Source organism: Sycon ciliatum, chromosome 1 (assembly GCF_964019385.1).
Source record: "Sycon ciliatum chromosome 1, ocSycCili1.1, whole genome shotgun sequence".
In the NCBI taxonomy this organism is placed as follows: Eukaryota; Metazoa; Porifera; class Calcarea; order Leucosolenida; family Sycettidae; genus Sycon; species Sycon ciliatum.
In genome coordinates, this window is record NC_088643.1 from 34,203,280 (window position 1) to 34,228,068 (window position 24,789).

Below are 24,789 nucleotides of genomic sequence, written 5' to 3' on the forward strand. Positions count from 1 at the left end.
TTTGGTTTGCTTGTAGGCCGCTGGCAGCCGCATTCAGTGACGCCTAAAATTTGGCACTGCTGTGAATATTTTAGGCGCAAAGTGAAGAATCACGAGCAAAAAGGCCCAAAACTTCGAGATAATCAGCTTTGAGCAGCCCTGGGCGAGTTGTTTATTGAAATGTGGAATTTCTTCTTGGTTCACTTCCCTATGTCCAGCTAAACAACAAGATCCGGGTGGCGATGGTCAGTTCTTGAGCTTCGAACTGGCAGAAAGGTGAGAAATTGTCACTTTTTGACCATTTGTGCCCACGTGTCACTTTCAACGTACTTCTGTATAACATGACCCAGTTGTGATGTGAGTGGTCGCATTGATTTGATTTTTGGTTTGCTTGTAGGCCGCTGGCACCCGCAATCAGTTACGCCTAATATTTGGCACTGCTAAGAATAGTTTAGTTGCAAAGTGAAGAATCAGGGGCAAAAAGGCCCAAAACATCGAGATAGTTTGATATCAGCATTGAGCAGCCCTGGGGCGTGTTGTTTATTGAAATGTGGAATTTTCTCTTGGTTCCCTTCTCTATGTCCAGCTAAACAACAAGTTCACGGCATCGATGGTCAGTTCTTGAGCTTCGAACGGGCAGAATAGTGAGAAATTGTCGCTTTTTGCCCATTTGTGCCCATGTGTCACTTTCAACGTACCTCTGTATAACATGACCCAGTTGTGATGTGAGTGGTCGCATTGATTTGATTTTTGTTTGCTTGTAGGCCGCTGGCACCTGCATTCAGTGACGGCGGAAATTTGGCACGGCTGTGAGTAGTTTAGTCGCAAAGTGAAGAATCACGGGCAAAAAGGCCCAAAACTTCGAGATAGTTTGATATCAGCTTTGAGCAGCCCTGGGCGAGTTGTTTATTGAAATGTGGAATTTTTTTCTTGGTTTACTTCCCTATATCCAGCTTAACAACAAGATCATGGTGGCGATGGTCAGTTGTTGAGCTTCGAACGGACAGAAAGGTGAGAAATTGTCGCTTTTTGCCCATTTGTGCCCACGTGTCACTTTCAACGTACCTCTCTATAACATGACCCAGCTGTGATGTGAGTGGTCGCATTGATTTGATTTTTGGTTTGCTTGTAGGCCGATGGCACCCGCATTAAGTGACAACGAAAATTTGGCACTGCTGTGAAAAGTTTAGTCGCAAAGTGAAGAATCACGGGCAAAAAGGCCCAAAACTTCGAGATAGGTTGATATCAGCTTTGAGCAGCCCTGGGCGAGTTGTTTATTGAAATGTGGAATTTTTCTTGGTTCACTTCCCTATGTCCAGCTAAACAACAAGATCAGGGTGGCGATGGTCAGTTGTTGACCTTCAAACGGGCAGAAAGGTGAGACATTGTCGCTTTTTTGCCCATTTGTGCCCACGTGTCACTTTCTACGTACCTCTCTATAACATGACCCAGTTGTGATGTGAGTGGTCGCATTGATTTAATTTTTGGTTTGCTTGTAGGCCGCTGGCACCTGTATTCAGGGACGCCTAAAATTTGGCACTGCTGTAAATAGTTTAGTCGCAAAGTGAAGAATCACGGGCAACAAGGCCCAAAACTTCGAGATAGTTTGATATCAGCTTTGAGCAGCCCTGGGCGAGTTGTTTATTGAAATGTGGAATTTTTTCTTTGTTCACTTCCCTATGTCCAGCTTAACAACAAGATCAGGGTGGCGATGGTCAGTTCTTGAGCTTCGAACAGGAAGAAAGGTGAGAAATTGTCGCTTTTTGCCCATTTGTGCCCACATGTCACTTTCATTGTACCTCTCTATAACATGACCCAGTTGTGATGTAATTGGTCGCATTGAATAGACAAGTTCGCCAAAGATTGTCTGGGTTCGAGACGGGGCAGGGGGGCGCTTTGACCTGCAGCGTGGGATCGACATTTCAAATTTTTCCTGTACGAAATCAAATGTTTGTTCTCTCGAGTTCAGTTGTGTTTATTGGAATTCCTGCTGAGGATCACTGCTGTGTGTTCGACTGTTCTAACCGCCGTTCCAAGAGGCCTGACATATCCTTTCATGTCCTCCCTGCCGATCCTGACACTCGCGCAAAGTGGATACAGGCTGTGAAGCGGGAACACTTCGTAGTGTCTGCCAATACTGTCGTTTGCAGCGAACATTTTACACATGAAAGTTTCTACCCGACTGTGTCTGTGCACCAGCCAGGGGCGAAGAAACCATGTCGTCGAGTGAAGAAAGGGGCTGTGCCGTCCTTGTTTTCTTTCCGACCTCTGCCTCCGACCCCCAGGCTGTCACGCGCAGAACGGTTAGCTGTTGGTGCAGCTCGTGCAGCTGAGCTGGAAGCCCAAAAGCAGCTGCCAAAGCCAGGCGTTTCGGCTGTAGAGTTCAAGCTCCAAGGAGAGCTACGAACGAAGAAATCTAAGGTGAAGGAGTTGGAAGCCGAAGTTGAAAGTTTGAAAGCTGAAGTCACTCACCTTCGCTCACAGCTCTTCCGTTATGCCAATATAATTATGTGACAACGAGGAGGAGATGGAGTTTCTCACTGGACTAAGTAATGGGGCATGGAAAAGTCTGTGGTCCTACCTGCAAGTACGCCCAGGTGCAATCTTGAGTGAAAAATCAGCAGCAAGAGAGCAAGAAGGCCGGAAAATAGCTCGTGGCAGTGGCCGTGTCTCTATCCTGTCACAAGAAGATCAGCTACTACTCACGCTCATGCGTCTTCGCCTCGGCCGACTTCAAGAAGAGTTGGCTTATAGCTTTGGTGTTAGTGAGAGTGCTGTTTCATCGATACTGAAGATGTGGATCAGTTTCCTCTACCTTCGTCTTGCAATGATGCCTATCTGGCCGGAGTGGGATGATGTTGCAAAGTCAATGCCGCAATCGTTTAAACAATCATTTCCGGACACCTTCATCATCCTAGATGCTACAGAGCTACGCTGCGAGATTCCTAGCTCACTCTCATTACAGTCACAGCTCTATTCGTCGTACAAGTCCCATACTACGGTTAAGGGTCTTGTTGGAATCGCACCAAATGGTACATTCACGTTTATTAGCCAACTCTTTACTGGCTGTATCAGCGACAAGCAGCTTGTGGTCGAGAGCGGTATCATTCCACTGCTCGACTCTGTGCCACCAGGCAAGCGTGTGATGGCAGATCGTGGCTTCGCAATCCAGGACTTGCTTGTTAAGCCTGGGCTCATCTTAAACATTCCTCCGTTCAAGGGCTCAAGAGCGTTCATGCCCAAGGAAGATGTTGTCAAGACACAAAAAATTGCCAGTGTTCGTATTCATGTCGAGCGCGCCATCGGCAGAGTCAAGTCAAGATCTCACATCTTCGACAAAGATATACCGTTGGTGCAGTTTGCTTCCATCAGCCAGGTCTGGACAATCTGCTGTTTGTTGAGCAACCTCTCTGGCCCACTGATTGTGGAGTAAGGAGCTAGATGTTGCACTGCTGATCTAGTTTTGCATTGCCCACTTTTGCTGCCATCTGAACTAACACGATCCTCCTAAGTAGGTCACAGCATCGTCCACGTATGTTGCAACCATATTTCTTTACTCACTTCACTCACTTCGCAGAGCACAATGGCAGGCTACCTTCTGCTGCTTCTTGTTCGTGACGTGCACAGTTGCACCTTCTCTCTCTCCCCCCCCTCTGCATAGAGGTGACAACTCGCATCATCTTTGTAGCTACACTCTGTGTAACACCATAATATTTGACATGCACCCTCAGTTCGCATCCCCCTGATGATGGCCAAGTGCCGAAACGTTGTAAATTAACTCTGTTGAATGGCAGCACAAGTTACTACGTTTAACGTATCTGTTCGCTTTCATGGCTTCCGCGATGAGTCGGGTGTGTGTGTGTGTGCTCGTGGGTGCGTATGTTTGATGACAACACAGATTTCACAAGTTGCTATGTTTTAACGTAGCTGTTCGCTATCATTGCTTCCGCAATGGGGCGGGTCTGTGTTTGTGCTCATGTGTTTGATGACAGCACAGATTACTTCGTTTGAAGTACCTAAATACTGGTTCGGATATACAGCGCTATGGGAATATATTTCAGAGATGAAGCTGCAGGAAGCCTCAGCCCTTCTTCACAATATTATTTGACACAGTATATTTTACAGTGTACCACAGAACCTGCAGATGCTGCACAGCGGGCCAATGTTGAGCAAGCAGTGGCATATTGGACAAGAGTGGGGCGCGGCAAGAGTAGCTCCCCCGACCAATGGTATCGGGTTCATCACTACCCACAAGCGTCAAAAGACAAGGAGAGTTTAAAAATAAATAAATATATAATATGTCTTTCCCTCAAACTAGTCAAGATATATACAAGCGAAGATACTGCCAGGATGAGGTTGCAGCATGTTGTTAGGATAATCAGCACAAAATATATGTACAGGAGTGGAATGACCAAGAAGTACGTGGGAGAGAGCAAGCGAGCCAGTGGAGCAAGCTAGGTTGCACAAGCAGACTGTCGCAAGTCTAAAAATGTTACGTCGGCTGCAGGGTTACCAGCAGCAGCAGCATTGAAGTTCAGCCGAGGGTAGTAGTGTGAAAAAAAGTACTCGAGATAATCAGCCGCCTCAGAAGTAGGCACATCTGCAAGAAGTGCACCACTACCCCCCATGGCAATGAGAGTCAAAGAGGATGAAACGCCCCTGGCAAGAACACAGAGAGATTGAGTATGGAGTGACAACAAACACAGCACCGTATGCAAAAGAAGCCACATTCTGCGAGCGAGTTGACATCAACGACACCATTGTGTCCAGAGCAGCAGGTCGGACAAATGACTCAGCACACATATCTACTCCTACACTTGGCTGAAGTGCTAACACTTCATCACATGAAAGGAGTTCGTTGGTGTGCAGAGAATCATAAATACTGTTGCCTGAACGCATAGCTTCACACATGGCAGCAGCACTGGTATCGACAGCACCATCAGCACTAGCAGCCTCAAGACTGTTGCGAATAAACACAGCAGAGATAATCGTGCAAGCATTGCTGCCGTTCCTACCATCAATTGTCGCCTGTGATAAGTCGGGGGGAAGCAACATTTCATATTGCGACCAGGGGGACACAGCGGATCTTGCAGCAGCAGGAGCAGCAGCAGGAGCAGCAGCAGCAGCAGGAGCAGGAGCAGCAGCAGGAGCAGCAGGAGGAACAGGAGCACTACTTGGAACATCAGGCGGTACTGGTCGTTCCAGCTTGCGCAAGTACGGCAAAGCATGCACAGCATAAAACGCAGTGAGTGCCGGCAAAATGGAGCTGCTATAAAGATCAAAGTCAGCATAGATACGCTCCAAGTGAAAGCTCTGTCCTAACCAAACAAAAAAAATCACACCAGGGCAGTTGACATACACCCAGCTGACCTTGTACTTGCGTATAGTATGGATGCTGTCTGCTGAGTTTCAGTTGACCATCCTCTTCTACCAAACAGAAGTTGCTGTCCTGGGCAGTAGCTTCAGCCACAATCAGAGACTTTTCAAAGGCTGCGTACGGGCATTTGACTTCCAACAGCCCATACGGAGGTTGCGCAGACCGGTCAAACACCATTGCGTCAGGGGAAGCACCGATGCACTGGTACATTGGGTCCACTGCAAGACCACAATCTCGTACCGAAACTGGCAGGCCACCGGCACTCTTGACAGACTGATACTTGGCAACAGCATCACGCTCATGCTGTTTCCCATGGCGGATGGCAGGAATGTGTGACAAAGAGCGCTGGTTGAATAGAGACGTCAGGAGCTTTTCCTGGCCAGTTCTACAGTTCACAATTCTCTCGCTGATTAATGCCTCTACGATCACCTTGTGATTATGAGTTATACATACATACATACTTACAGTGCACAATGCGTCGGAAGTTGGATGCAGTAAGGGTGTACATATGGCGATCTATCCACTCCTTGTTCGACGACTGGCCGATGGTTCGGCGTTCCAACGCCTGTGCATCCTGCAAGCTGCATGGCCAAACAAGTCCCATCGAAGTGGGTTCTTTTCGAGCAGGCAGTGGTAGTGGCGGAAACCGTTTCTTCCTAGTCGACGCCGGCAGTGATTGAGGAGCGACTGGGGCGTGATCAGGATTCCTTTGGTAACCCAATGGACTGCCACGAGGTGTCGGTCCATACAAGCTTGTCACAGTAGAAAACTGCCGTGGCAACAGCTGCTTCATGCCACAACCATCAGGCAACAAGTCACGGAAGCGGCTGACATTCTCTACTGACGGTGTCCGCAGCTCTCGCTCCCTGCTCTCGTAGAGGGAACATTTGACAGGTGGGCCCTTCCTCTCCATGGACGCCCTCTCGACAACAGTGTCCATGTTGGGCTTGGGTTCAATGTCTCGTTGTCTGGGACCCCAGCTGCATGGCAATGACGTGACGGACCTTGCCTCCTCAGTGCAGCGGTACTTTTCCAGCACCATCAAGAGGGCAAACACATGAGAGCAGAGGCCTCCATCGACGCCAGCCACACATCCCTCACACGTGGCATACGTTACTGTAGCACTGGTGGACTCCGGGGCTGTAGCAAGGACGAGCTTCTGACAGTACTTTGTCGTTTTGTGCTGTGACGCCCAGCACTTGCCAACAACAAACGAGTTCATGTCACTAGTGGCCACAGAGACATCATGCACGTATCCTCCGAAGAAGAACTCATTGCCTCTCTCCAACGGCCGCCGAACCATCACCACTCCTGCATCATCTCCTCCACACTGCACCGATTTCCCAGATTTCAGCATGTGCTCAATGAAAGTCGACGTCGTCACTGCAGGAAAACTGGACGGATCGTGCGACCAGCCTGACGTGGGGAAGCAAGATGCTTTGGCTGTCTCCTCCGCTGCCACAGCACGAGAGTCAGCGTTGGTGACTGATGACCGAGTTCGCGGGGCATCAGGGTTGTTCTTGTAGAACACGGCACTGGCCAGGGGAAGAAGAGAACAGAGGAAAAATCAGACGTACTTTCTCAAAAACTATTTGACAAAATATGTTTTTACTTACCGTTCCAAGAGTTCGGCTTTCTTGCCGGATAAAAAGGCACCACGCTTTCCCAGGAAGGCTTTCAGCTCTGCCAGGGTCCAGGATGCCATGGGAAGGTCGTCAGCCATCTGTCCCGTGAACAAGACATCTCAGGAAATAAAACAAACTTTCGACAACTACAAGTAGTATGACTGCTTGTCAGTGAAAATCACGATCAAGTTCCGCGATCCGTGATCCGCGATTTCCACCTTGCCCCGTGACACGAACCCAGACAATCTTTGGCGAACTTGTCTATTGATTTTTGTTTGCTTGTAGGCTGCTGGCACCCGCATTCAGTGACGCCGGAAATTTGGCACTGCTGTGAATAGTTTAGTCGCAAAGTGAAGAATCACGGGCAAAAAGGCCCAAAACTTCGGGATAGTTTGAAATCAGCTTTGAGCAGCCCTGGTCGAGTTGTTTATTGAAATGTGGAATTTTTTCTTGGTTTACTTCCCTATGTCCAGCTAAACAACAAGATCAGGGTGGCGATGGTCAGTTCTTGAGCTTCAAACGGGCAGAAAGGTGAGAAATTGTCGCTTTTTGCCCAGTTGTGCCCACGTGCCTATTTCAACGTACCGCTCTATAACATGACCCAGCTGTGATGTGAGTGTTCGCATTGATTTGATTTTTGGTTTGCTTGTAGGCCGCTGGCACCCGCATTCAGTGACGACAAAAATTTGGCCCTGCTGTGAATAGTTTAGTTGCAAAGTGAAGAATCACGGGCAAAAAGGCCCAAAACTTCGAGATAGTTTGATATCAGCTTTGAGCAGCCCTGTGCGAGTTGTTTATTGAAATGTGGAATTTTTTCTTGGTTCACTTCCCTATGTCCAGCTAAACAACAAGATCAGGGTGGCGATGGTCAGTTCTTGAGCTTCGAACGGGAAGAGAGGTGAGAAATTGTAGCTTTTTGCCCATTTGTGCCCACGTGTCACTTTCAACGTACCTCTCTATAACATGACCCAGCTGTGATGTGAGTGGTCGCATTGATTTGATTTTTGGTTTGCTTGTAGGCTGCTGGCACCCGCATTCAGTGACGCCTAAAATTTGGCACTGCTGTGAATAGTTTAGTCGCAAAGTGAAGAATCACGGGCAAAAAGGCCGAAAACTTCGAGATAGTTTAATATCAGCTTTGAGCAGCTCTGGGGCGAGTTTTTTTATTGAAATGATGGAATTTTTTCTTGGTTTACTTCCCAATGTCCAGCTAAACAACAAGTTCACGGTGGCAATGGTCAGTTCTTGAGCTTCGAACGGGCAGAAAGGTGAGAAATTGTCGCTTTTTGCCCATTTGTGCCCACGTGTCACTTTCAACGTACCTCTCTATAACATGACTCAGCTGTAATGTGAGTGGTCGCATTGATTTAATTTTTGGTTTGCTTGTAGGCCGCTGGCACCCGCATTCAGTGACGCCTAAAATTTGGCACTGCTGTGAATAGTTTAGTCGCAAAGTGTAGAATCACGGGCAAAAAGGCCCAAAACTTCCAGATAGTTTGATATCAGCTTTGATCAGCCCTGGGCGGGTTGTTTATTGAAATGTGGAATTTCTTCTTTGTTCACTTCCCTATGTCCAGCTAAACAGCAAGATCAGGGTGGCTATGGTCAGTTATTGAGCTTCCAACGGGAAGAAAAGTGAGAAATGGTCGCTTTTTGCCGATTTGTGCCCACGTGTCACTTTCAACGTACCTCCCTATAACATGCATAGCCAGCAATCACATGTCACCACGTACATTCAAAATCAACAAAATTTTGCGAATCAACCTTTTTTTCAGGATCACTTTTCAACGAGGACGAAGCAAAGTCGGCCGAACGAAGCCTAGAGGAAGAAAATCACCCTCTCCACTTCACCATCACGATACTGACATAGATACGAGATGAAACAACTAAAAAATCCACAAGAAAACTGTACGGCCATCATCGCGCTGACTTTGGTCTGACTTTGGTCTGAAAATTTCTATCACGATCAAAAATGTACGAGGAGCACTCAAAGATAAGCCACAGACGTACCTGTATCGCTCTCTACTCCTTTTTCAAGGCACAAAAGTCGACTCTCCACTCTCAAACTAGGAACCAGACATACCAGTGGTCCTTTTCAGCTGCTCGACGAGCGCAGGAAAGGTTCACCAAGGGGCGCAGAGCAGCATCCATTCCAGAAAAAGAGCTAAAAAACGAGTGAGACTGCATGCCTGAGTCATGAGTACATGTATGAGTACATGCAGAAAATAGTCAATTTCAGCGTTTCTGCTCCAAAGAGCAACAAGCTTAGACTAGAAACAAAGATTACAACAAAGGATAAAACAACAACCATTTTCTGCAGTTTTTTTGCAGATAGCATCCTTGTGCTTGGCCCAGCACGCCAAAAATCACACCTCGGAGGAGTACAAAAATTACAACTCTCAGATGGCCTCGATTGCTGGCCATGACCCAGTTGTGATATGAGTGGTCGCATTGTTTTGATTTTTGGTTTGCTTGTAGGCCGCTGGCAGCCGCATTCAGTGACGCCTAAAATTGGCACCGCTGTGAATAGTTTAGTCGCAAAGTGAAGAATCACGGGCAAAAAGGCCCAAAACTTCGAGATAGTTTGATATCACCTTTGAGCAGCCTTGGGAGAGTTGTTTATTGAAATGTGGAATTTTTTCTTGGTTCACTTCCCTATGTCCAGCTAAACAACAAGATCAGGGTGGCTATGGTCAGTTCATCAGCTTCAAACGCGCAGAAAGATGAGAAATTGTCGCTTTTTGCCCATTTGTGCCTACGTGTCACTTTCAACGTACCTTTCTATAACATGACCCAGCTGTGATGTGAGTGGTCGCATTGATTTGATTTTTGGTTTGATTGTAGGCCGCTGGCACCCGCATTCAGTGACGATGAAAATTTGGCACTGCTGTGAATAGATTAGTCGCACAGTGAAGAATCACGGGCAAAATGGCCGAAAACTTCAAGATAGTTTGATATCAGCTTTGAGCAGCCCTGGGCGAGTTGTTTATTGAAATGTGGAATTTTTTCTTGGTTCACTTCCCTATGTCCGGCTAAACAACATGATCAGGGTGGCTATGGTCAGTTCATTACCTTCGAACTGGCAGAAAGGTGAGAAATTGTCGCTTTTTGCCCATTTGTGCCTACTTGTCACTTTCAACGTACCTCTCTATAACATGACCCCGCTGTGATGTGAGTGGTCACATTGATTTGATTTTTGGTTTGCTTGTAGGCCGCTGGCACCCGCATTTAGTGACGACAAAAATTTGGCACTGCTGTGAATAGTTTAGTCGCAAAGTGAAGAATCGAGGACAAAAGGCCCAAAACTTAGAGAAAGTTTGATATCAGCTTTGAGCAGCCCTGGACGAGTTGTTTATTAAAATGTGGAATTTTGTCTTGGTTTACTTCCCTATGTCATGCTAAACAACAAGTTCACGGTGGCGATGGTCAGTTCTTGAGCTTCGAACGGGCAGAAAGGTGAGAAATTGTCGCTTTTTGCCCATTTGTGCCCACAGGGCTTTTTACCCATGAATCTTCACTTTGCGATTTAACTATTCACAGCAGTGCCAAATTTTCTGGGTCACTGAATGTGGGTGCCAGCGCCTTACAAAAAAACCAAAAATCAAACCAATGCGACCACTGACATTAAAGCTGGCTCATGTTATAGGTAGGTACATTGAAATTGGAAGGTGAGCAAAAATGGTCAGAATCCGACATTTTCTCACCTTTATGACAATAAATTGACAATAACCATCCTCATCTCGTTGTGTAGCTGGACATAGACAAGGGCACCCAGAAGAAGCTCCACATTTCTCTAAAGAACTCGCCCAGGGCTGCTGAAAGCTGAATAATAACCTATATCAAAAGTTTGGGGCTTTTTACCCATGAATCTTCACTTTGCGACTAAACTATTCACAGCAGTGCCAGTTTTTCTGGGTCACTGAATGTGGGTGCCAGCGCCCTACAAGCAAACCAAAAATGAAACCAATGTGACTACTGACATTACAGCTGGCTCATGTTATAGAGAGGTACGTTGAAATTCAAAGGTGAGCACAACTGGTCAAAATCCGACATTTTCTCACTTTTACGCCCATTCGCAGCTCAGAAATTGACTATAACCATCCTCATCTCCCTGTGTAGCTGCACATAGACAAGGGCACCAAGAGAAACAGTCACATTTCTCTAAAGAACTTGCCCAGGGCTGCTGAAAGCTGAATTATAACCTATCTCCAAGTTTGGGGCTTTTTAACCGTGAATCTCCACTTTGCGACTAAATTATTCACAGCAGTGCCAAATTTTCTAGGTCATCCAATGTGGGTGCCAGCGCCCTACAAGTAAACCAAAAATCAAACCAATGCGCCCTCTGACATTACAGCTGGGTCATGTTATAGAGAAGGACGATTAAATTCAAAGGTGAGCACAATGGCCAAAATCCGACATTTTCTCACCTTTACGCCCGTTCGCAGCTCTGAAATTGACAATAACCATCCTCATCTCCTTGTGTAGCTGGACATAGACAGGGGCACCCAGAAAAAGACCCACATTTCTCTGAAGAACTCGCAAAGGGCTGCTGAAAGCTGAATAATAACCTATCTCAAAGTTTGGGGCTTTTTACCCATGAATCTTCACTTTGCGACTAAACTATTAACAGCAGTTGTCGAGAACGGTAGGGGAAGACAGACTAATCAGACTCATTCTCATACCACAGTTTCCTTTCTAAAAACTTCACCTTCAACCATAATCAAAACTTGCCAACAACAACCGTATGTGTGTGTGTGCGTGCGTGCATCATGCAAGCGCGGATCATGCGGAATGCAATGATGCAACTACAAGAAAACAAATCTCGGCTGCAATGAGTGCATTCAGAGAAGAAGAAAACAAGTTCAGATTTAAGTAGTTTGTGATGAGCAGCAAAGACAAACATGCAGGAGAGTATAATTATATGATGAGATGGAGGCGACATTGGGAATACTCGGATTCACAATGTACGCGTGCCATCAGCTGGGTAATCAGAGTCGTCGTTGGACATCGTAAGTCCCAACTCAAATGTATTTGGAATATGATAATAAAATGTTATGGCAAGTTGGACTGTCTGTTGATTAATTACGATATGATCATGCAATGCGGGAGTCTATACTTGCAACTTCAAATTGATATGAAGTGGTCTTCATGATGTGGTGACATTCATGACATTCCCGACAACGAAAGTTATCTTACCCACTCTGCGATACGCTCACGGGCCTTCTCTGCTGCTTTGCGATTTGCCCGCCTAGGCTGGAACATGGTTGGAGCAGCTTCGTCCGCCATTGCCTGTTCCATAGCCGTCGCCGGTGCCGGGCGGTGTTCCATATCACCAGCCTCCACTGCTCCGACGTCATCGACAACGTGCAGCTCGAGCGGATAGAGCTTGCTGATCGGTCTCGACAACACTGCCTTCGATTTAGCCGTCTTCAGCTTGACAGCTCTGACTTGGCCATCGACTCCAGGTAAGATTTCTACCACTCTGCCGAGTCTCCAACTTCCACGTGGCTGGCCGGTCTCTTGGATTACGACCACTTCTCCGACTGTTGGTGTCCGAGAGATGCTACTCCGTGACTGTCGGTGTTGACTCATTGATGCTTCGCGCAGAGCAGGGAGGTATTCATCTTCCCACACCTTCCATGCTACATCCAGTTGTATCTGTTGCCGTTTCCACATCCTCGTGACCTTGGCTGCTGGTGTCTCCGGACCGTCCTCCTCGTCGCTGTCCGTCTGAAAACCGGTTGCCGTTCTTCCTCCACAGAGGAAATGTGACGGTGTAAGGGGTGAGAATGAGGACACATCGTCGTCGTCAACATATGTGAGCGGCCTCGTATTGATCATGCCTTTCACTTCGGCTGTCAGGGTTTCGAGCTGGTCTAGAGTCAGGAGGCACCTTCCAAGACTCTTCCTCAAGGCTCTCTTGACAATGCTCACCAGCCTCTCGTACACACCGCCCTTCCATGGCGCAAACTCTGTTGTGAAGCTCCATTCGATATTCTCCGTTGAGAGATACTATAGCAGGTCTGGGTTGGCAAGAATCAGCTTCAGATGATCGTCCAGGACAGAGCGTACCAACTTGAACTGGGGTGCGTTGTTACACACAATAGACTTTGGCTTGCCTCGTCTCGCTGCGAACCGTCTCATGCTGTTCAAGAAGGCTGCTGCAGATAGGCCAGAGACTATGTCCAGGTGTACAGCTCGTGTGGTAAGGCAGGTTACTAGTTTGATCCATACCTTGCCTTTCTCCGTGCCGGTGCGGATCAATAGCGGTCCGAGGTAGTCAAGACCAACGTACGTGAATGGAAGTGCTCTGGTAATCCGTTCCTTGGGCCATGGGGGCATGGACGGCAACTTGAACGGACGCCCTTCGTGTCTTCGGCAAACCGAGCACTGATCCAGGATACGGCGAACGATAGCACGGCCACGTATGATCCAGAACTCTTGCCTTGTCTGGGCCAGGGTGTGTCGAACACCTGCATGCAGAAGCCGTCCATGGACTTCGCTGATAACATGCTTCGTGAACGCGTGATACGTTGGTAGCAGCTTCGGTAGTTTCTGGTCAGTTGGTAGTTCAGCGTTGCTCAGTCTTCCGGCGCATCGCAGTATGCCGTTGTCGTCAATCACAACACCAAGGTTAGCAACTGAACTGTGCTTGGCATTGGTCTTGATAGCTTTGAAGATGTCAGGGAAGGCCTCGCGTTGTACCATTCGAGTCCACCAATCTCGCGCAGCCTGTATGTCTTGTGACACGATGTCGTAGCTGTTGCTGATCTGAGAGAGACGTGGTGAGTTGGGACGCAGTTTCTTCAGGAACTTCATGCACAGAGCAGTGATTTTCAGGACCTTCCTCAAACTGCTTGTTCTCGTAAGCACGCTGCCGAGGCCAGATGGAATGGTGTGTGGACTAGGTTGGTCAGTAGCACGATCGCTGCCACCAGTCACCAGGCTTGCGGTATGAAGCGTTGGTGCTTGCTCCTCCTTGCTGGCTAGGTCGGATTCGTCAGCTGAGAGTGTGAGGTCCTCGTCTGGCCATTGATCTGATGTGGTACGTAACCAGTCCGGACCGTGCCACCATGACTCCTGAAGATCGGCCACCAAACCGCCTCGGCTAGCGACATCAGCAGGGTTGCACTCTCCAGGAACATGGCGGAAGGACAAGAACTCGCCGCAAGTACGAATCTCTGACACACGGTTGGCCACGAATACGGACAGTGGCTTGGATGATTTGATCCAATGCAGAACACAACGCGCGTCCGTCATAGGGTGATGTTGGTAAGTGGGAGATCGAGTTCATCTTTGCAGAATCGGGCTGCCCGTGAACCAATCGTCACGCCAAGTAGTTCCAGCCGTGGCAGGGTGAGACCGTTAGGCTTGCCGTCCTTGGACTTCAGCGGTGCAAGACGTGTCTTGGCGAAGAGGAGCTCACAGGTTGTCATCATGGCTATGGTTGTGCGGAGGTAGACCACAGTTGCAAAGCCCAGTTGTGACGCATCGGTGAAGACGTGTAGCTGGTAGGTAGCATCGGTTCCATTAGCAATTGGGTTGATTTGCCTGGGGAACGATAACGAGCTGACCTCGCTCGAGGCTGCATGGAGGGTCAGCCAGGTGTCCAGTAGGTGTCCAGTCAAGACAGTGTCCCAGTCCATACCAGCTTGCCACAGAGAGCGTAAGAAGACCTTGATACGAAATGTGACCGGAGCAACCAGTCCCAATGGATCGTACAATGATGCAGCATACTTAAGGACAGCGCGCTTAGTCCAAACCGGGTCGGTGCTGGGTTGGGTTCGAGGACAAGCGAGCTGTTGACTGTCATCCTTGGTGTGCCACGTGATTCCAAGAACGTTGACACTGTCGCCCTGTGCCCTTTCCTTGGCATCCATAGCTGTCGTAGGAGACACTCCACGGTCTCGAAACTTCGATGGATCTCCATGGGCCTGTTGGGTGGTGCCGGTAGTGCTTCCAAACGGCTGTACAGGGATGCAATGATGATCTCCGCTGAGCCATACTTCGTCTTCAACAGATCCTTGATGGTGGTATAGTTTGCACTTGTCAACGAGATGCCCGCTATGGCCTTCGCCGCATCGCCGGAAAGGCAAGATTTCAGGTATGAGAACTTGCTGACATCCGCAATGGGCTGGTTGTCGATGGAAGACTGGAATCGCTCCGGCCACTCAATCACCTTGCCAGAAAAGGACGGTAGAGTCAGCTTTGGCAGCTGGACGTTGAGGCGTGATGGCTGTGGGGCAGTACTGAGGCCAGCTGCCGCGGTTGCAGCGTGGGCTGCCGCTAATGCCATGGCCTGTATCATGTCCGGGGAATTGGTTGGTGTCGGGACAGTTGGCTGGGCCTGTGTTGTATCCGTATGCTGAGCCTGAGCCACAGGGTTCTGAGTAGTAGCTCTGATGTCCGTGCCTGTGGACATTGTGCTACGCCTTGCCTCCACACCCGTGCTAGGGCTGTCCAGTCTGCCTGCAGCAGATTCCGTGTCGCCCGTGCTTGTTGCCGGCAATTCCTTTGATTCCAGCAGTTCGCCCGTGGGCCTGTCCGTCCCATCACTGTCCACGACCACTACCTCCTGTATTGTATCGTGCCGGGTGGCCTTCTGGGGTGTTGCTACCTCTGCAGCAAGCTCCGTCACCACTGGTGAATGTGTCCCTACCCCTCTATAGTCGAGTAGTGCACGTGCGTCCGACACACTTGTGCATTCGTGGTCAAAGCCATCATCCCAGGCTTCCAAATCAATTAGTGCGTCTTCCACACGCTCGTCTGCCTTGCAGTTCTCCAGCAGGGTACCAATCTGCTCGGACAGGTCGTTCACTGTGTCAATCAAGGGTAGGATTTTCTCAACATCACTCTGAAGTGACAACAGACTAACGAATTTCTCCTCCGTTTTACGGAGTTCATGTTCGATCCTCCTCCTTACTTGCGTCACCCTTCCCTTGGCCCTGCCTCGCTTTTTGACTAGGTCGTTGTAAACCACTTGGTCCAGGACGTGAGATGTGCTTTGCTTCTCAGTCGTCTGATCCAAGGACTCCTCTCCATCGTTCGTTGTTGTCTGTTCAACCTCTCCGTCCATCGTAACAAAACGAAAGTTGTTGGACGCGTTGGTTCCAAATCCTGGTCTCTACAGCACCATGTCGAGAACGGTAGGGGAAGACAGACTCATCAGACTCATTCTCATACCACAGTTTCCTTTCTAAAAACTTCACCTTCAACCATAATCATTGGCAAAACTTGCCAACAACAACCGTATGTTTGTGTGTGTGTGCGTGCGTGCATCATGCAAGCGCGGATCATGCGGAATGCAATGATGCAACTACAAGAAAACAAATCTCGGCAGCAACGAGTGCATTCAGAGAAGAAGAAAACAAGTTCAGATTTAAGTAGTTTGTGATGAGCAGCAAAGACAAACATGCAGGAGAGTATAATTATATGATGAGATGGAGGCGACATTGGGAATACTCGGATTCACAATGTACGCGTGCCATCAGCTGGGTAATCAGAGTCGTCGTTGGACATCGTAAGTCCCAACTCAAATGTATTTGGAATATGATAATAAAATGTTATGGCAAGTTGGACTGTCTGTTGATTAATTACGATATGATCATGCAATGCGGGAGTCTATACTTGCAACTTCAAATTGATATGAAGTAGTCTTCATGATGTGGTGACATTCATGACAGCAGTGCCAAATTTTCTGAGTCACTGAGTGTGGGTGCCAGCGCCCTACAAGCAAACCAAAAATCAAACCAATGCGACCACTGACATTACAGCTGGCTCATGTTATAGAGAGGTACGTTGACATTCAAAGTTGAGCACAAAAGGTCAAAATCCGACTATTTCTAACCTTTCTGCCCGTTCGCAGCTCAGAAAATGACAATGACCATCCTCATCTCGTTGTGTAACTGGACATAGACAAGGGCACCCAGAAAAAGACCCACATTTCTCTAAAGAACTTGCCCAGGGCTGCTGAAAGCTGAATAATACCCTATATCAACGTTTGAGGCTTTTTACCCATGAATCTTCACTTTGCGACTAAACTATTCACAGCATTGCCAGTTTTTCTGGGTCACTGAATGTGCGTGCCAGCGCCATACAAGCAAACCAAAAATCAAACCTATGTGACTACTGACATTACAGCTGGCTCATGTTATAGAGAGGTACGTTGAAATTCAAAGGTGAGCACAACTGGTCATAATCCGACATTTTCTCTCTTTTACGCCCGTTCGCAGCTCAGAAATTGACAATAACCATCCTCATCCCGTTGTGTAGCTGCACATAGACAAGGGCACCAAGAGAAATAGTACCATTTCTCTAAAGAACTCGCCCAGGGCTGCTGAAAGCTGAATAATAACCTATCTTCTAGTTTAGGGCTTGGTACCCGTGAATCTTCACTTCGCGACTAAACTATTCACAGCAGTGGCAAATTTTCTGGGTCACTGAATGTGGGTGCCAGCGCCCTACAAGCAAACCAAAATTCAAACCAATGCGACCACTGACATCATAGCTGGCTAATGTTATAAAGAGGTATGTTGATATTCAAAGTTGAGCACAAATGGTTAAAATCCGACATTTTCTAACCTTTCTGCCCCTTCACAGCTCAGAAAATGACAATGACCGTCCTCATCTTGTTGTGTAGCTGGACATAGACACGGGCACAAAGAAAAACAGTCACATTTCTCTAAAGAACTCGCCCAGGGCTGCTGAAAGCTGTATAATAACCTATCTCCAAGTTTAGGGCTTAGTACCCGTGAATCTTCACTTTGCGACTAAACTATTCACAGCAGTTCCAAATATTCTGAGTCACTGAATGTGGGTGCCAGCACCCTACAATAAAACCAGAAATCAAACCAATGCGATAACTGACATTACAGCTGGGGCATGTTATAGAGACGTACGTTGAATTTGGAAGGTGAGCAAAAATGGTCAAAATCCGACATTTTCTTACCGTTATGCCCGTTCACAGCTCAGAAATTGACAATGACCATCCTCATATTGTTGTGTAGCTGGACATAGACAAGGGCACCAAGGGAAACAGTCACATTTCTCTAAAGAACTCGCCCAGGGCTGCTGAAAGCTGAATAATAACCTATCTGCAAGTTTGGGGCTTTTAACCCGTGAATCTTCACTTTGCGCCTACACTATTCAGAGCAGTGCCAAATTTTCTGCGTCACTGAATGTGGGTGCAAGCGCCCTACGAGCAAACCAAAAATCAAACCAATGCGACCACTGACATCATAGCTGGCTAATGTTATAAAGAGGTATGTTGATATTCAAAAATAAAATAAATTTCACGGTTCGCGTGAGACTCGGCTGGAAGCCGAGTTTTCCGCATCCGCCGTGGGAACGCCACCACCCTCTAGGATCAAAGGCGCAGATGCAGCGCCTAAACGGTGGGAGGTGAGTAGATCAGACCCACCACCAAGTGGTCAAAGACCGAAATCCCATTAGCTGCATCCATGTTACCCTCGTGCCAGGCCACGAGTTCCCAATTAACTGTGGGTCGCAGCACGGCTGGAAAAATTCCTTCCGCTTCCAAGCAGGACTTGAACCTGGTACCCTCTGTTTCTCAATCATGGTCTTAGACCATTCCACTATGCCTGCCTGCCTGTTGATATTCAAAGGTGAGCACAATTGGTCAAAATCCGACATTTTCTCACCTTTATGCCCGTTTGCAGCTCAGAAAATGACAATGACCATACTCATCTGGTTGTGTAGCTGGACATAGACAAGGGCACAAAGAGAAAGTCACATTTCTCTAAAGAACTCGCCCAGGGCTGCTGAAAGCTGAATAATAACCTATCTCCAAGTTTGGGGCTTGGTACCCGTGAATCTTCACTTTGCGACTAAACTATTCACAGCAGTGGCAAATTTTCTGGGTCCCTGAATGTGGGTGCCAGCGCCCTACAAGCAAACCAAAAATCAAACCAATGCGACCTCTGACATTACAGCTGGGTCTTGTTATAGAGAGGGACGATGAAATTCAAAGGTGAGCACAATGGCCAAAATCCGACATTTTCTCACCTTTATGCCCGTTCGCAGATCAGAAATTGACAATAACCATCCTCATCTCGTTGTGTAGCTGGACATAGACAAGGGCACCCAGAAAAAGACTCACATTTCTCTAAAGAAATTGCGCAGGGCTGCTGAAAGCTCAATAATAACCTATCTCAAAGTTTGGGTTTTTTTACCCATGAATCTTCGCTTTGCGACTAAACTATTCACAGCAGTGCCAAATTTTCTGGGTCACTGAATGTGGGTGCCAGCGCCCTACAAGAAAACCAAAATTCAAACCAATGCGACCACCCACATTACAGCTGGCTCATGTTATAGAGAGGTACGTTGAAATTCAAAGGTGAGCACAAATGGTCAAAATACGACATTTTTTCACCTTTAGGCCCGTTCGCAGCTCAGAAAATGACAATGACCATCCTCATCTCGTTGTGTAGATGGACATAGACAAGGGCAGCAAGAGAAACAGTACTAATTCTCTAAAGAACTCGCCCAGGGCTGCTGAAAGCTGAATAATAACCTATATCAAAGTTTGGGGCTTTTTACCCATGAATCTTCACTTTGCGACTAAACTATTTACAGCAGTGCCAAATTTTCTTGGTCACTGAATGTGGGTGCCAGCGCCCTACAAGCAAACCAAAAATCAAACCAATGCGACCACTGACATTAAAGCTGTGTCATGTTATAGAGAGGTACGTTGAAATTGGAAGGTGAGCACAAATGGTCAAAATCCGACATTTTCTTACCTTTCTGCCCGTTCGCAGCTCAGAAAATGACAATGACCATCCTCATTCGTTGTGTAGCTGGACATAGACACGGGCACATCGAAAATCAGTCACATTTCTCTAAAGAACTCGCCCAGGGCTGCTGAAAGCTGTATAATACCCTATCTCCTTGTTTACGGCTTGGTACCCGTGAATCTTCACTTTGCGACTAAACTATTCACAGCCGTGGAAAATTTTCTGGGTCACTGAATGTGGGTGCCAGCGCCCTACAAGCAAACTAAAAATTAAACCAATGCGACCACTCACATCACAGCTGGCTCATGTTATAGAGAGGTACATTGAAATTCAAAGGTGAGCACAAATGGTCAAAATCCAACATTTTCTCACCTTTCGGCCCGTTCGCAGCTCAGAAAATGACAATGACCATCCTCATCTCGTTGTGTAGCTGGACATAGACAAGGGCACCAAGAGAAACAGTACCATTTCTCTAAAGAACACGCCCAGGGCTGCTGAAAGCTGAATAATAACCTATCTCCTAGTTTAGGGCTTGGTACCCCTGAATCTTCACTTTGCGACTAAACTATTCACAGCACTGCCAAATTTTCTGGGTAACTGAATGTGGGTTCCAGCGCCCTACAAGCAAACCAAAAATCAAACCAATGCGACCACTCACATTACAGCTGGCTCATGTTATAGAGAGGTACGTTGAAATTCAAAGGTGAGCACAAATGGTCAAAATCCGACATTTTCTCACCTTTCGGCCCGTTCGCAGCTCAGAAAATGACAATGACCATACTTATCTCGTTGTGTAGCTGGACATAGACAAGGGCACCAAGAGAAAAAGTCACATTTCTCTAAAGAATTCGCCCAGGGCTGCTGAAAGCTGAATATTAACCTATCTCCAAGTTTGGGGCTTTTCACCTGTGAATCTTCACTTTGCGACTACACTATTAAGAGCAGTGCCAAATTTTCTGCGTCACTGAATGTGGGTGCCAGCGCCCTACAAGCAAACCAAAAATCAAACCAATGCGACCACTGACATCATAGCTGGCTAATGTTATGGAGAGGTATGTTTAAATTCAAAGGTGAGCACAAATGGTCAAAATACGACGTTTTCTCACCTTTCTGCCCGTTCGCAGCTCAGAAAATGACAATGACCATACTCATCTCGTTGTGTAGCTGGACATAGACAAGGGCACCCAGAAAAAGACCCACATTACTCTAAAGAACTCGCACAGGGCTGCTGAAAGCTGAATAATAACCTATCTCCAATATTGGGGCTTTTTACCCATGAATCTTCGCTTTTCGACTAAACTATTCACAGGAGTGCCAAATTTTCCGGGTCACTGAATAAGGGTGCCAGCGCCCTACAAGCAAACCAAAAATCCAACCAATGCGACCACTGACATTAAAGCTGGCTCATGTTATAGAGAGGTACGTTGAAATTCAAAGGTGAGCACAAATGGTCAAAATCCGACTTTTTCTCACCTTTATGCCCGTTCGCAGCTCAGAAAATGACAATGACCATCCTCATCTCGTTGTGTAGCTGGACATAGACACGGGCACAACGAAAAACAGTCACATTTCTCTATAGAACTCGCCCAGGGCTGCTGAAAGCTGTATAATACCCTATCTCCTAGTTTACGGCTTGGTACCCGTGAATCTTCACTTTGCGACTAAACTATTCACAGCAGTGCCAAATTTTCTGGGTCACTGAATGTGGGTGCCAGCGCCCTACAAGCAAACCAAAAATCAAACCAATGCGACCAGTCACATTACAGCTGGCTTATGTTATAGAGAGGAACATTGAAATTCAAAGGTGAGCACAAATGGTCAAAATCTAACATTTTCTTACCTTTCGGCCCATTCGCAGCTCAGAAAATGACAATGACCATACTCATCTCGTTGTGTAGCTGGACATGGACAAGGGCACCAAGAGAAACAGTACCATTTCTCTAAAGAACTCGCCCAGGGCTGCTGAAAGCTGAATAATAACCTGTCTCCAAGTTTGGGGTTTTTTACCCGTGAATCTTCACTTTGCGACTACACTATTCAGCGCAGTGCCAAATTTTCTGCGTCACTGAATGTGGGTGCCAGCGCCCTACGAGCAAACCAAAAATCAAACCAATGCGACCACTGATATCATAGCTGGCTAATGTTATAGAGAGGTATGTTGATATTCAAAGGTGAGCACAATTGGTCAAAATCCGACATTTTCTCACCTTAATGCCCGTTCGCAGCTCAGAAAATGACAATGATCATCCTCATCTCGTTGTGTAGCTGGACATAGACACGGGCACAAAGAGAAACAGTCACATTTCTCTAAAGAACTCGCCCAGGGCTGCTGAAAGCTGTATAATAACCTATCTCCAAGTTTAGGGCTTGGTACCCGTGAATCTTCACTTTGCGACTAAACTATTCACAGCAGGTACGCTTTCCAACGGCCAAAGAGAGTTGGAAAGCTTGTGTCTTTGTGGGTAACTTGAACATTTGGGGCTCATGTAAAATCGCACTGATTTTTGGATTTCCCTGCAACTTTTTGCTTCAGCAAAAATGTTGTGCTTGACCGCATTCCTGTCACTTCGCAGTGGCTTTTCGTTGGTGCAGTTTGTATCCCACCCTCCCACCCCTGACTTCTGGGTGTGTGTTTATCGATATAATCTTATCGGCTTTCTTATTGGCCATGTGGCTGTGGCAGTTACGACTGCATTTCTTTTTTAGTTTAAAAACGTAGGGGTGTTGTGTGCGTCGCGGGCCTTTGTATGGTTACGTACAGCTTCAGATTGTATAGCTAGTGCCAGGGGAGTTCAATTGAATCTGCATGGGAAGAATACTACTGTATTGTGATTGAACTGAAGCTGGATGATGACCGTGTGGTGAGTGTGTGGGTTTTTTCAAGATACCGTCCTGGGGCAGGGATGTAGGTCCTTTAGCTTGGACGGGTGTTGTTACATTCATTGTACTTGTAACATCTTGTCGTTTCTGTGTGCTTTGCTGTGCGACTAGCAGCAGTATCTTGTGCTTATTTTTCTTATCTCTATGCATCCAATTATGAAAAAAAAAGAAGAAAAAAAAACAGGAAGTGGATATAATATCAATAAATAAAGCCATTGCCGAGCCACCGTGCTCACAGCAGATACTTCTGTGTGTGTTATTATCGTGAAAGTGGACCACAAAGACGTGCCAAATTTTCTGGGTCACTGAATGTGGGTGCCAGCGCCATACAAGCAAACCAAAAATCAAACTTATGCGACCTCTGACATTACAGCTGGCTCATGTTATAGAGAGGTACATTGAAATTCAAAGGTGAGCACAAATGGTCAAAATCCAACATTTTCTCACCTTTCGGCCCGTTCACAGCTCAGAAAATGACAATGACCATACTCATCTCGTTGTAGAGCTGGACATAGACAAGGGCACCAAGAGAAACAGTACCATTTCTCTAAAGAACTCGCCCAGGGCTGCTGAAAGCTGACTAATAACCTATCTCAAAGTTTAGGGCTTGGTATCCTCGAATCTTCCCTTTGCGACTAAACTATTCACAGCAGTGGCAAATTTTCTGGGTTACTGAATGTGGGTGCCAGCGCCCTATAATCAAACCAAAAATCAAACCAATGCGACCACTCACATTACAGCTGGCTCATGTTATAGAGAGGTACGTTGAACTTCAAAGGTGAGCACAAATGGTCAAAATACGACATTTTCTCACCTTTCGGCCCGTTCGCAGCTCAGAAAATGACAATGACCATACTCATCTCGTTGTGCAGCTGGACATAGACAAGGGCACAAAGAAAAAGACCCAGATTACTCGAAAGAACTCGCTCAGGGCTGCTGAAAGCTGAATAATAACCTATCTCAAAGTTTGGGGCTTTTTACCCCTGAATCTTCGCTTTGCGACCAAACTATTCACAGCAGTGCCAAATTTTCTGAGTCACTGAATGTGGGTGCCAGCGCCCTACAATCAAACCAAAAATCAAACCAATGTGACCACTGACATTACAGCTGGCTCATGTTAGAGAGGTACGTTGAAATTCAAAGGTGAGCACAATTGGTCAAAATCCGACATTTTCTCACCTTCATGCCCGTTGGCAGCTCAGTAAAAGACAATGACCATCCTCATCTCGTTGTGTAGCTGGACATAGACACGGGCACAAAGAGAAACAGTCACATTTCTCTAAAAAACTCGCCCAGGGCTGCTGAATTCTGTATAATAACTTATCTCAAAGTTTAGGGCTTGGTACCCGTGAATCTTCACTTTGCGACTAAACTATTCCCAGCGGTGCCAAATTTTCTGGGTCACTGAATGTGGGTGCCAGCGCCCTACAAGCAAACCAAAAATCAAACCAATGCGACCTCTGACATTACAGCTGGCGCATGTTATAAAGAGGTACATTGAAATTCAAAGGTGAGCACAAATGGTCAAAATCCGACATTTTCTCACCTTTATGCCCGTTCGCAGCTCAGAAAATGACAATGACCATACTCATCTCGTTGTGTAGCTGGACATAGACAAGGGCACCAAGAGAAACAGTACCATTTCTCTAAAGAACTCGCCCAGGGCTGCTGAAAGCTGAATAATAACCTATCTTCTAGTTTAGGGCTTGGTACCCGTGAATCTTCACTTCGCGACTAAACTATTCACAGCAGTGGCAAATTTTCTGGGTCACTGAATGTGGGTGCCAGCGCCCTATAATCAAACCAAAAATCAAACCAATGCGACCACTCACATTACAGCTGGCTTATGTTATAGAGAGGTACGTTGAAATTCAAAGGTGAGCACAAATGGTCAAAATACGACATTTTCTCACCTTTCGGCCCGTTCGCAGCTCAGAAAATGACAATGACCATACTCATCTCGTTGTGTAGCTGGACAAAGACAAGGGCACCCAGAAAAAGACCCACATTACTCTAAAGAACTCGCGCAGGGCTGCTGAAAGCTGAATAATAACCTATCTCAAAGTTTGGGGCTTTTTACCCATGAATCTTTGCTTTGCGACTAAACTATTCACAGCCGTGGCAAATTTTCTGGGTCACTGAATGTGGGTGCCAGCGCCCTATAAGCAAACCAAAA

At 47.0% G+C, this 24,789-nt stretch overlaps 3 protein-coding genes across 3 annotated transcripts; 1 reads left to right on the forward strand and 2 right to left on the reverse strand.

Annotated features, from left to right (window-relative positions):
* Positions 1–2,506: 2,506 nt before the first annotated feature.
* On the forward strand, positions 2,507–3,412 carry LOC135830895 (uncharacterized). The gene has a single exon (XM_065343116.1). The coding sequence runs from the start codon at positions 2,507–2,509 to the stop codon at positions 3,410–3,412; it is 906 nt and encodes a 301-aa protein (XP_065199188.1).
* Positions 3,413–11,061: 7,649 nt separating this feature from the next.
* Positions 11,062–12,822, reverse strand: LOC135830906 (uncharacterized). The gene is made up of 2 exons (XM_065343128.1): positions 12,178–12,822; positions 11,062–11,100 (listed from the first exon to the last, which is right to left on the reverse strand). Exons 1-2 carry the CDS (start codon positions 12,820–12,822, stop codon positions 11,062–11,064), a joined length of 684 nt encoding a protein of 227 aa, XP_065199200.1.
* A 171-nt stretch (positions 12,823–12,993) lies between these two features.
* LOC135830915 (uncharacterized) lies at positions 12,994–14,241 on the reverse strand. The gene has a single exon (XM_065343139.1). It carries the CDS (start codon positions 14,239–14,241, stop codon positions 12,994–12,996), a length of 1,248 nt encoding a protein of 415 aa, XP_065199211.1.
* Positions 14,242–24,789: the final 10,548 nt, after the last annotated feature.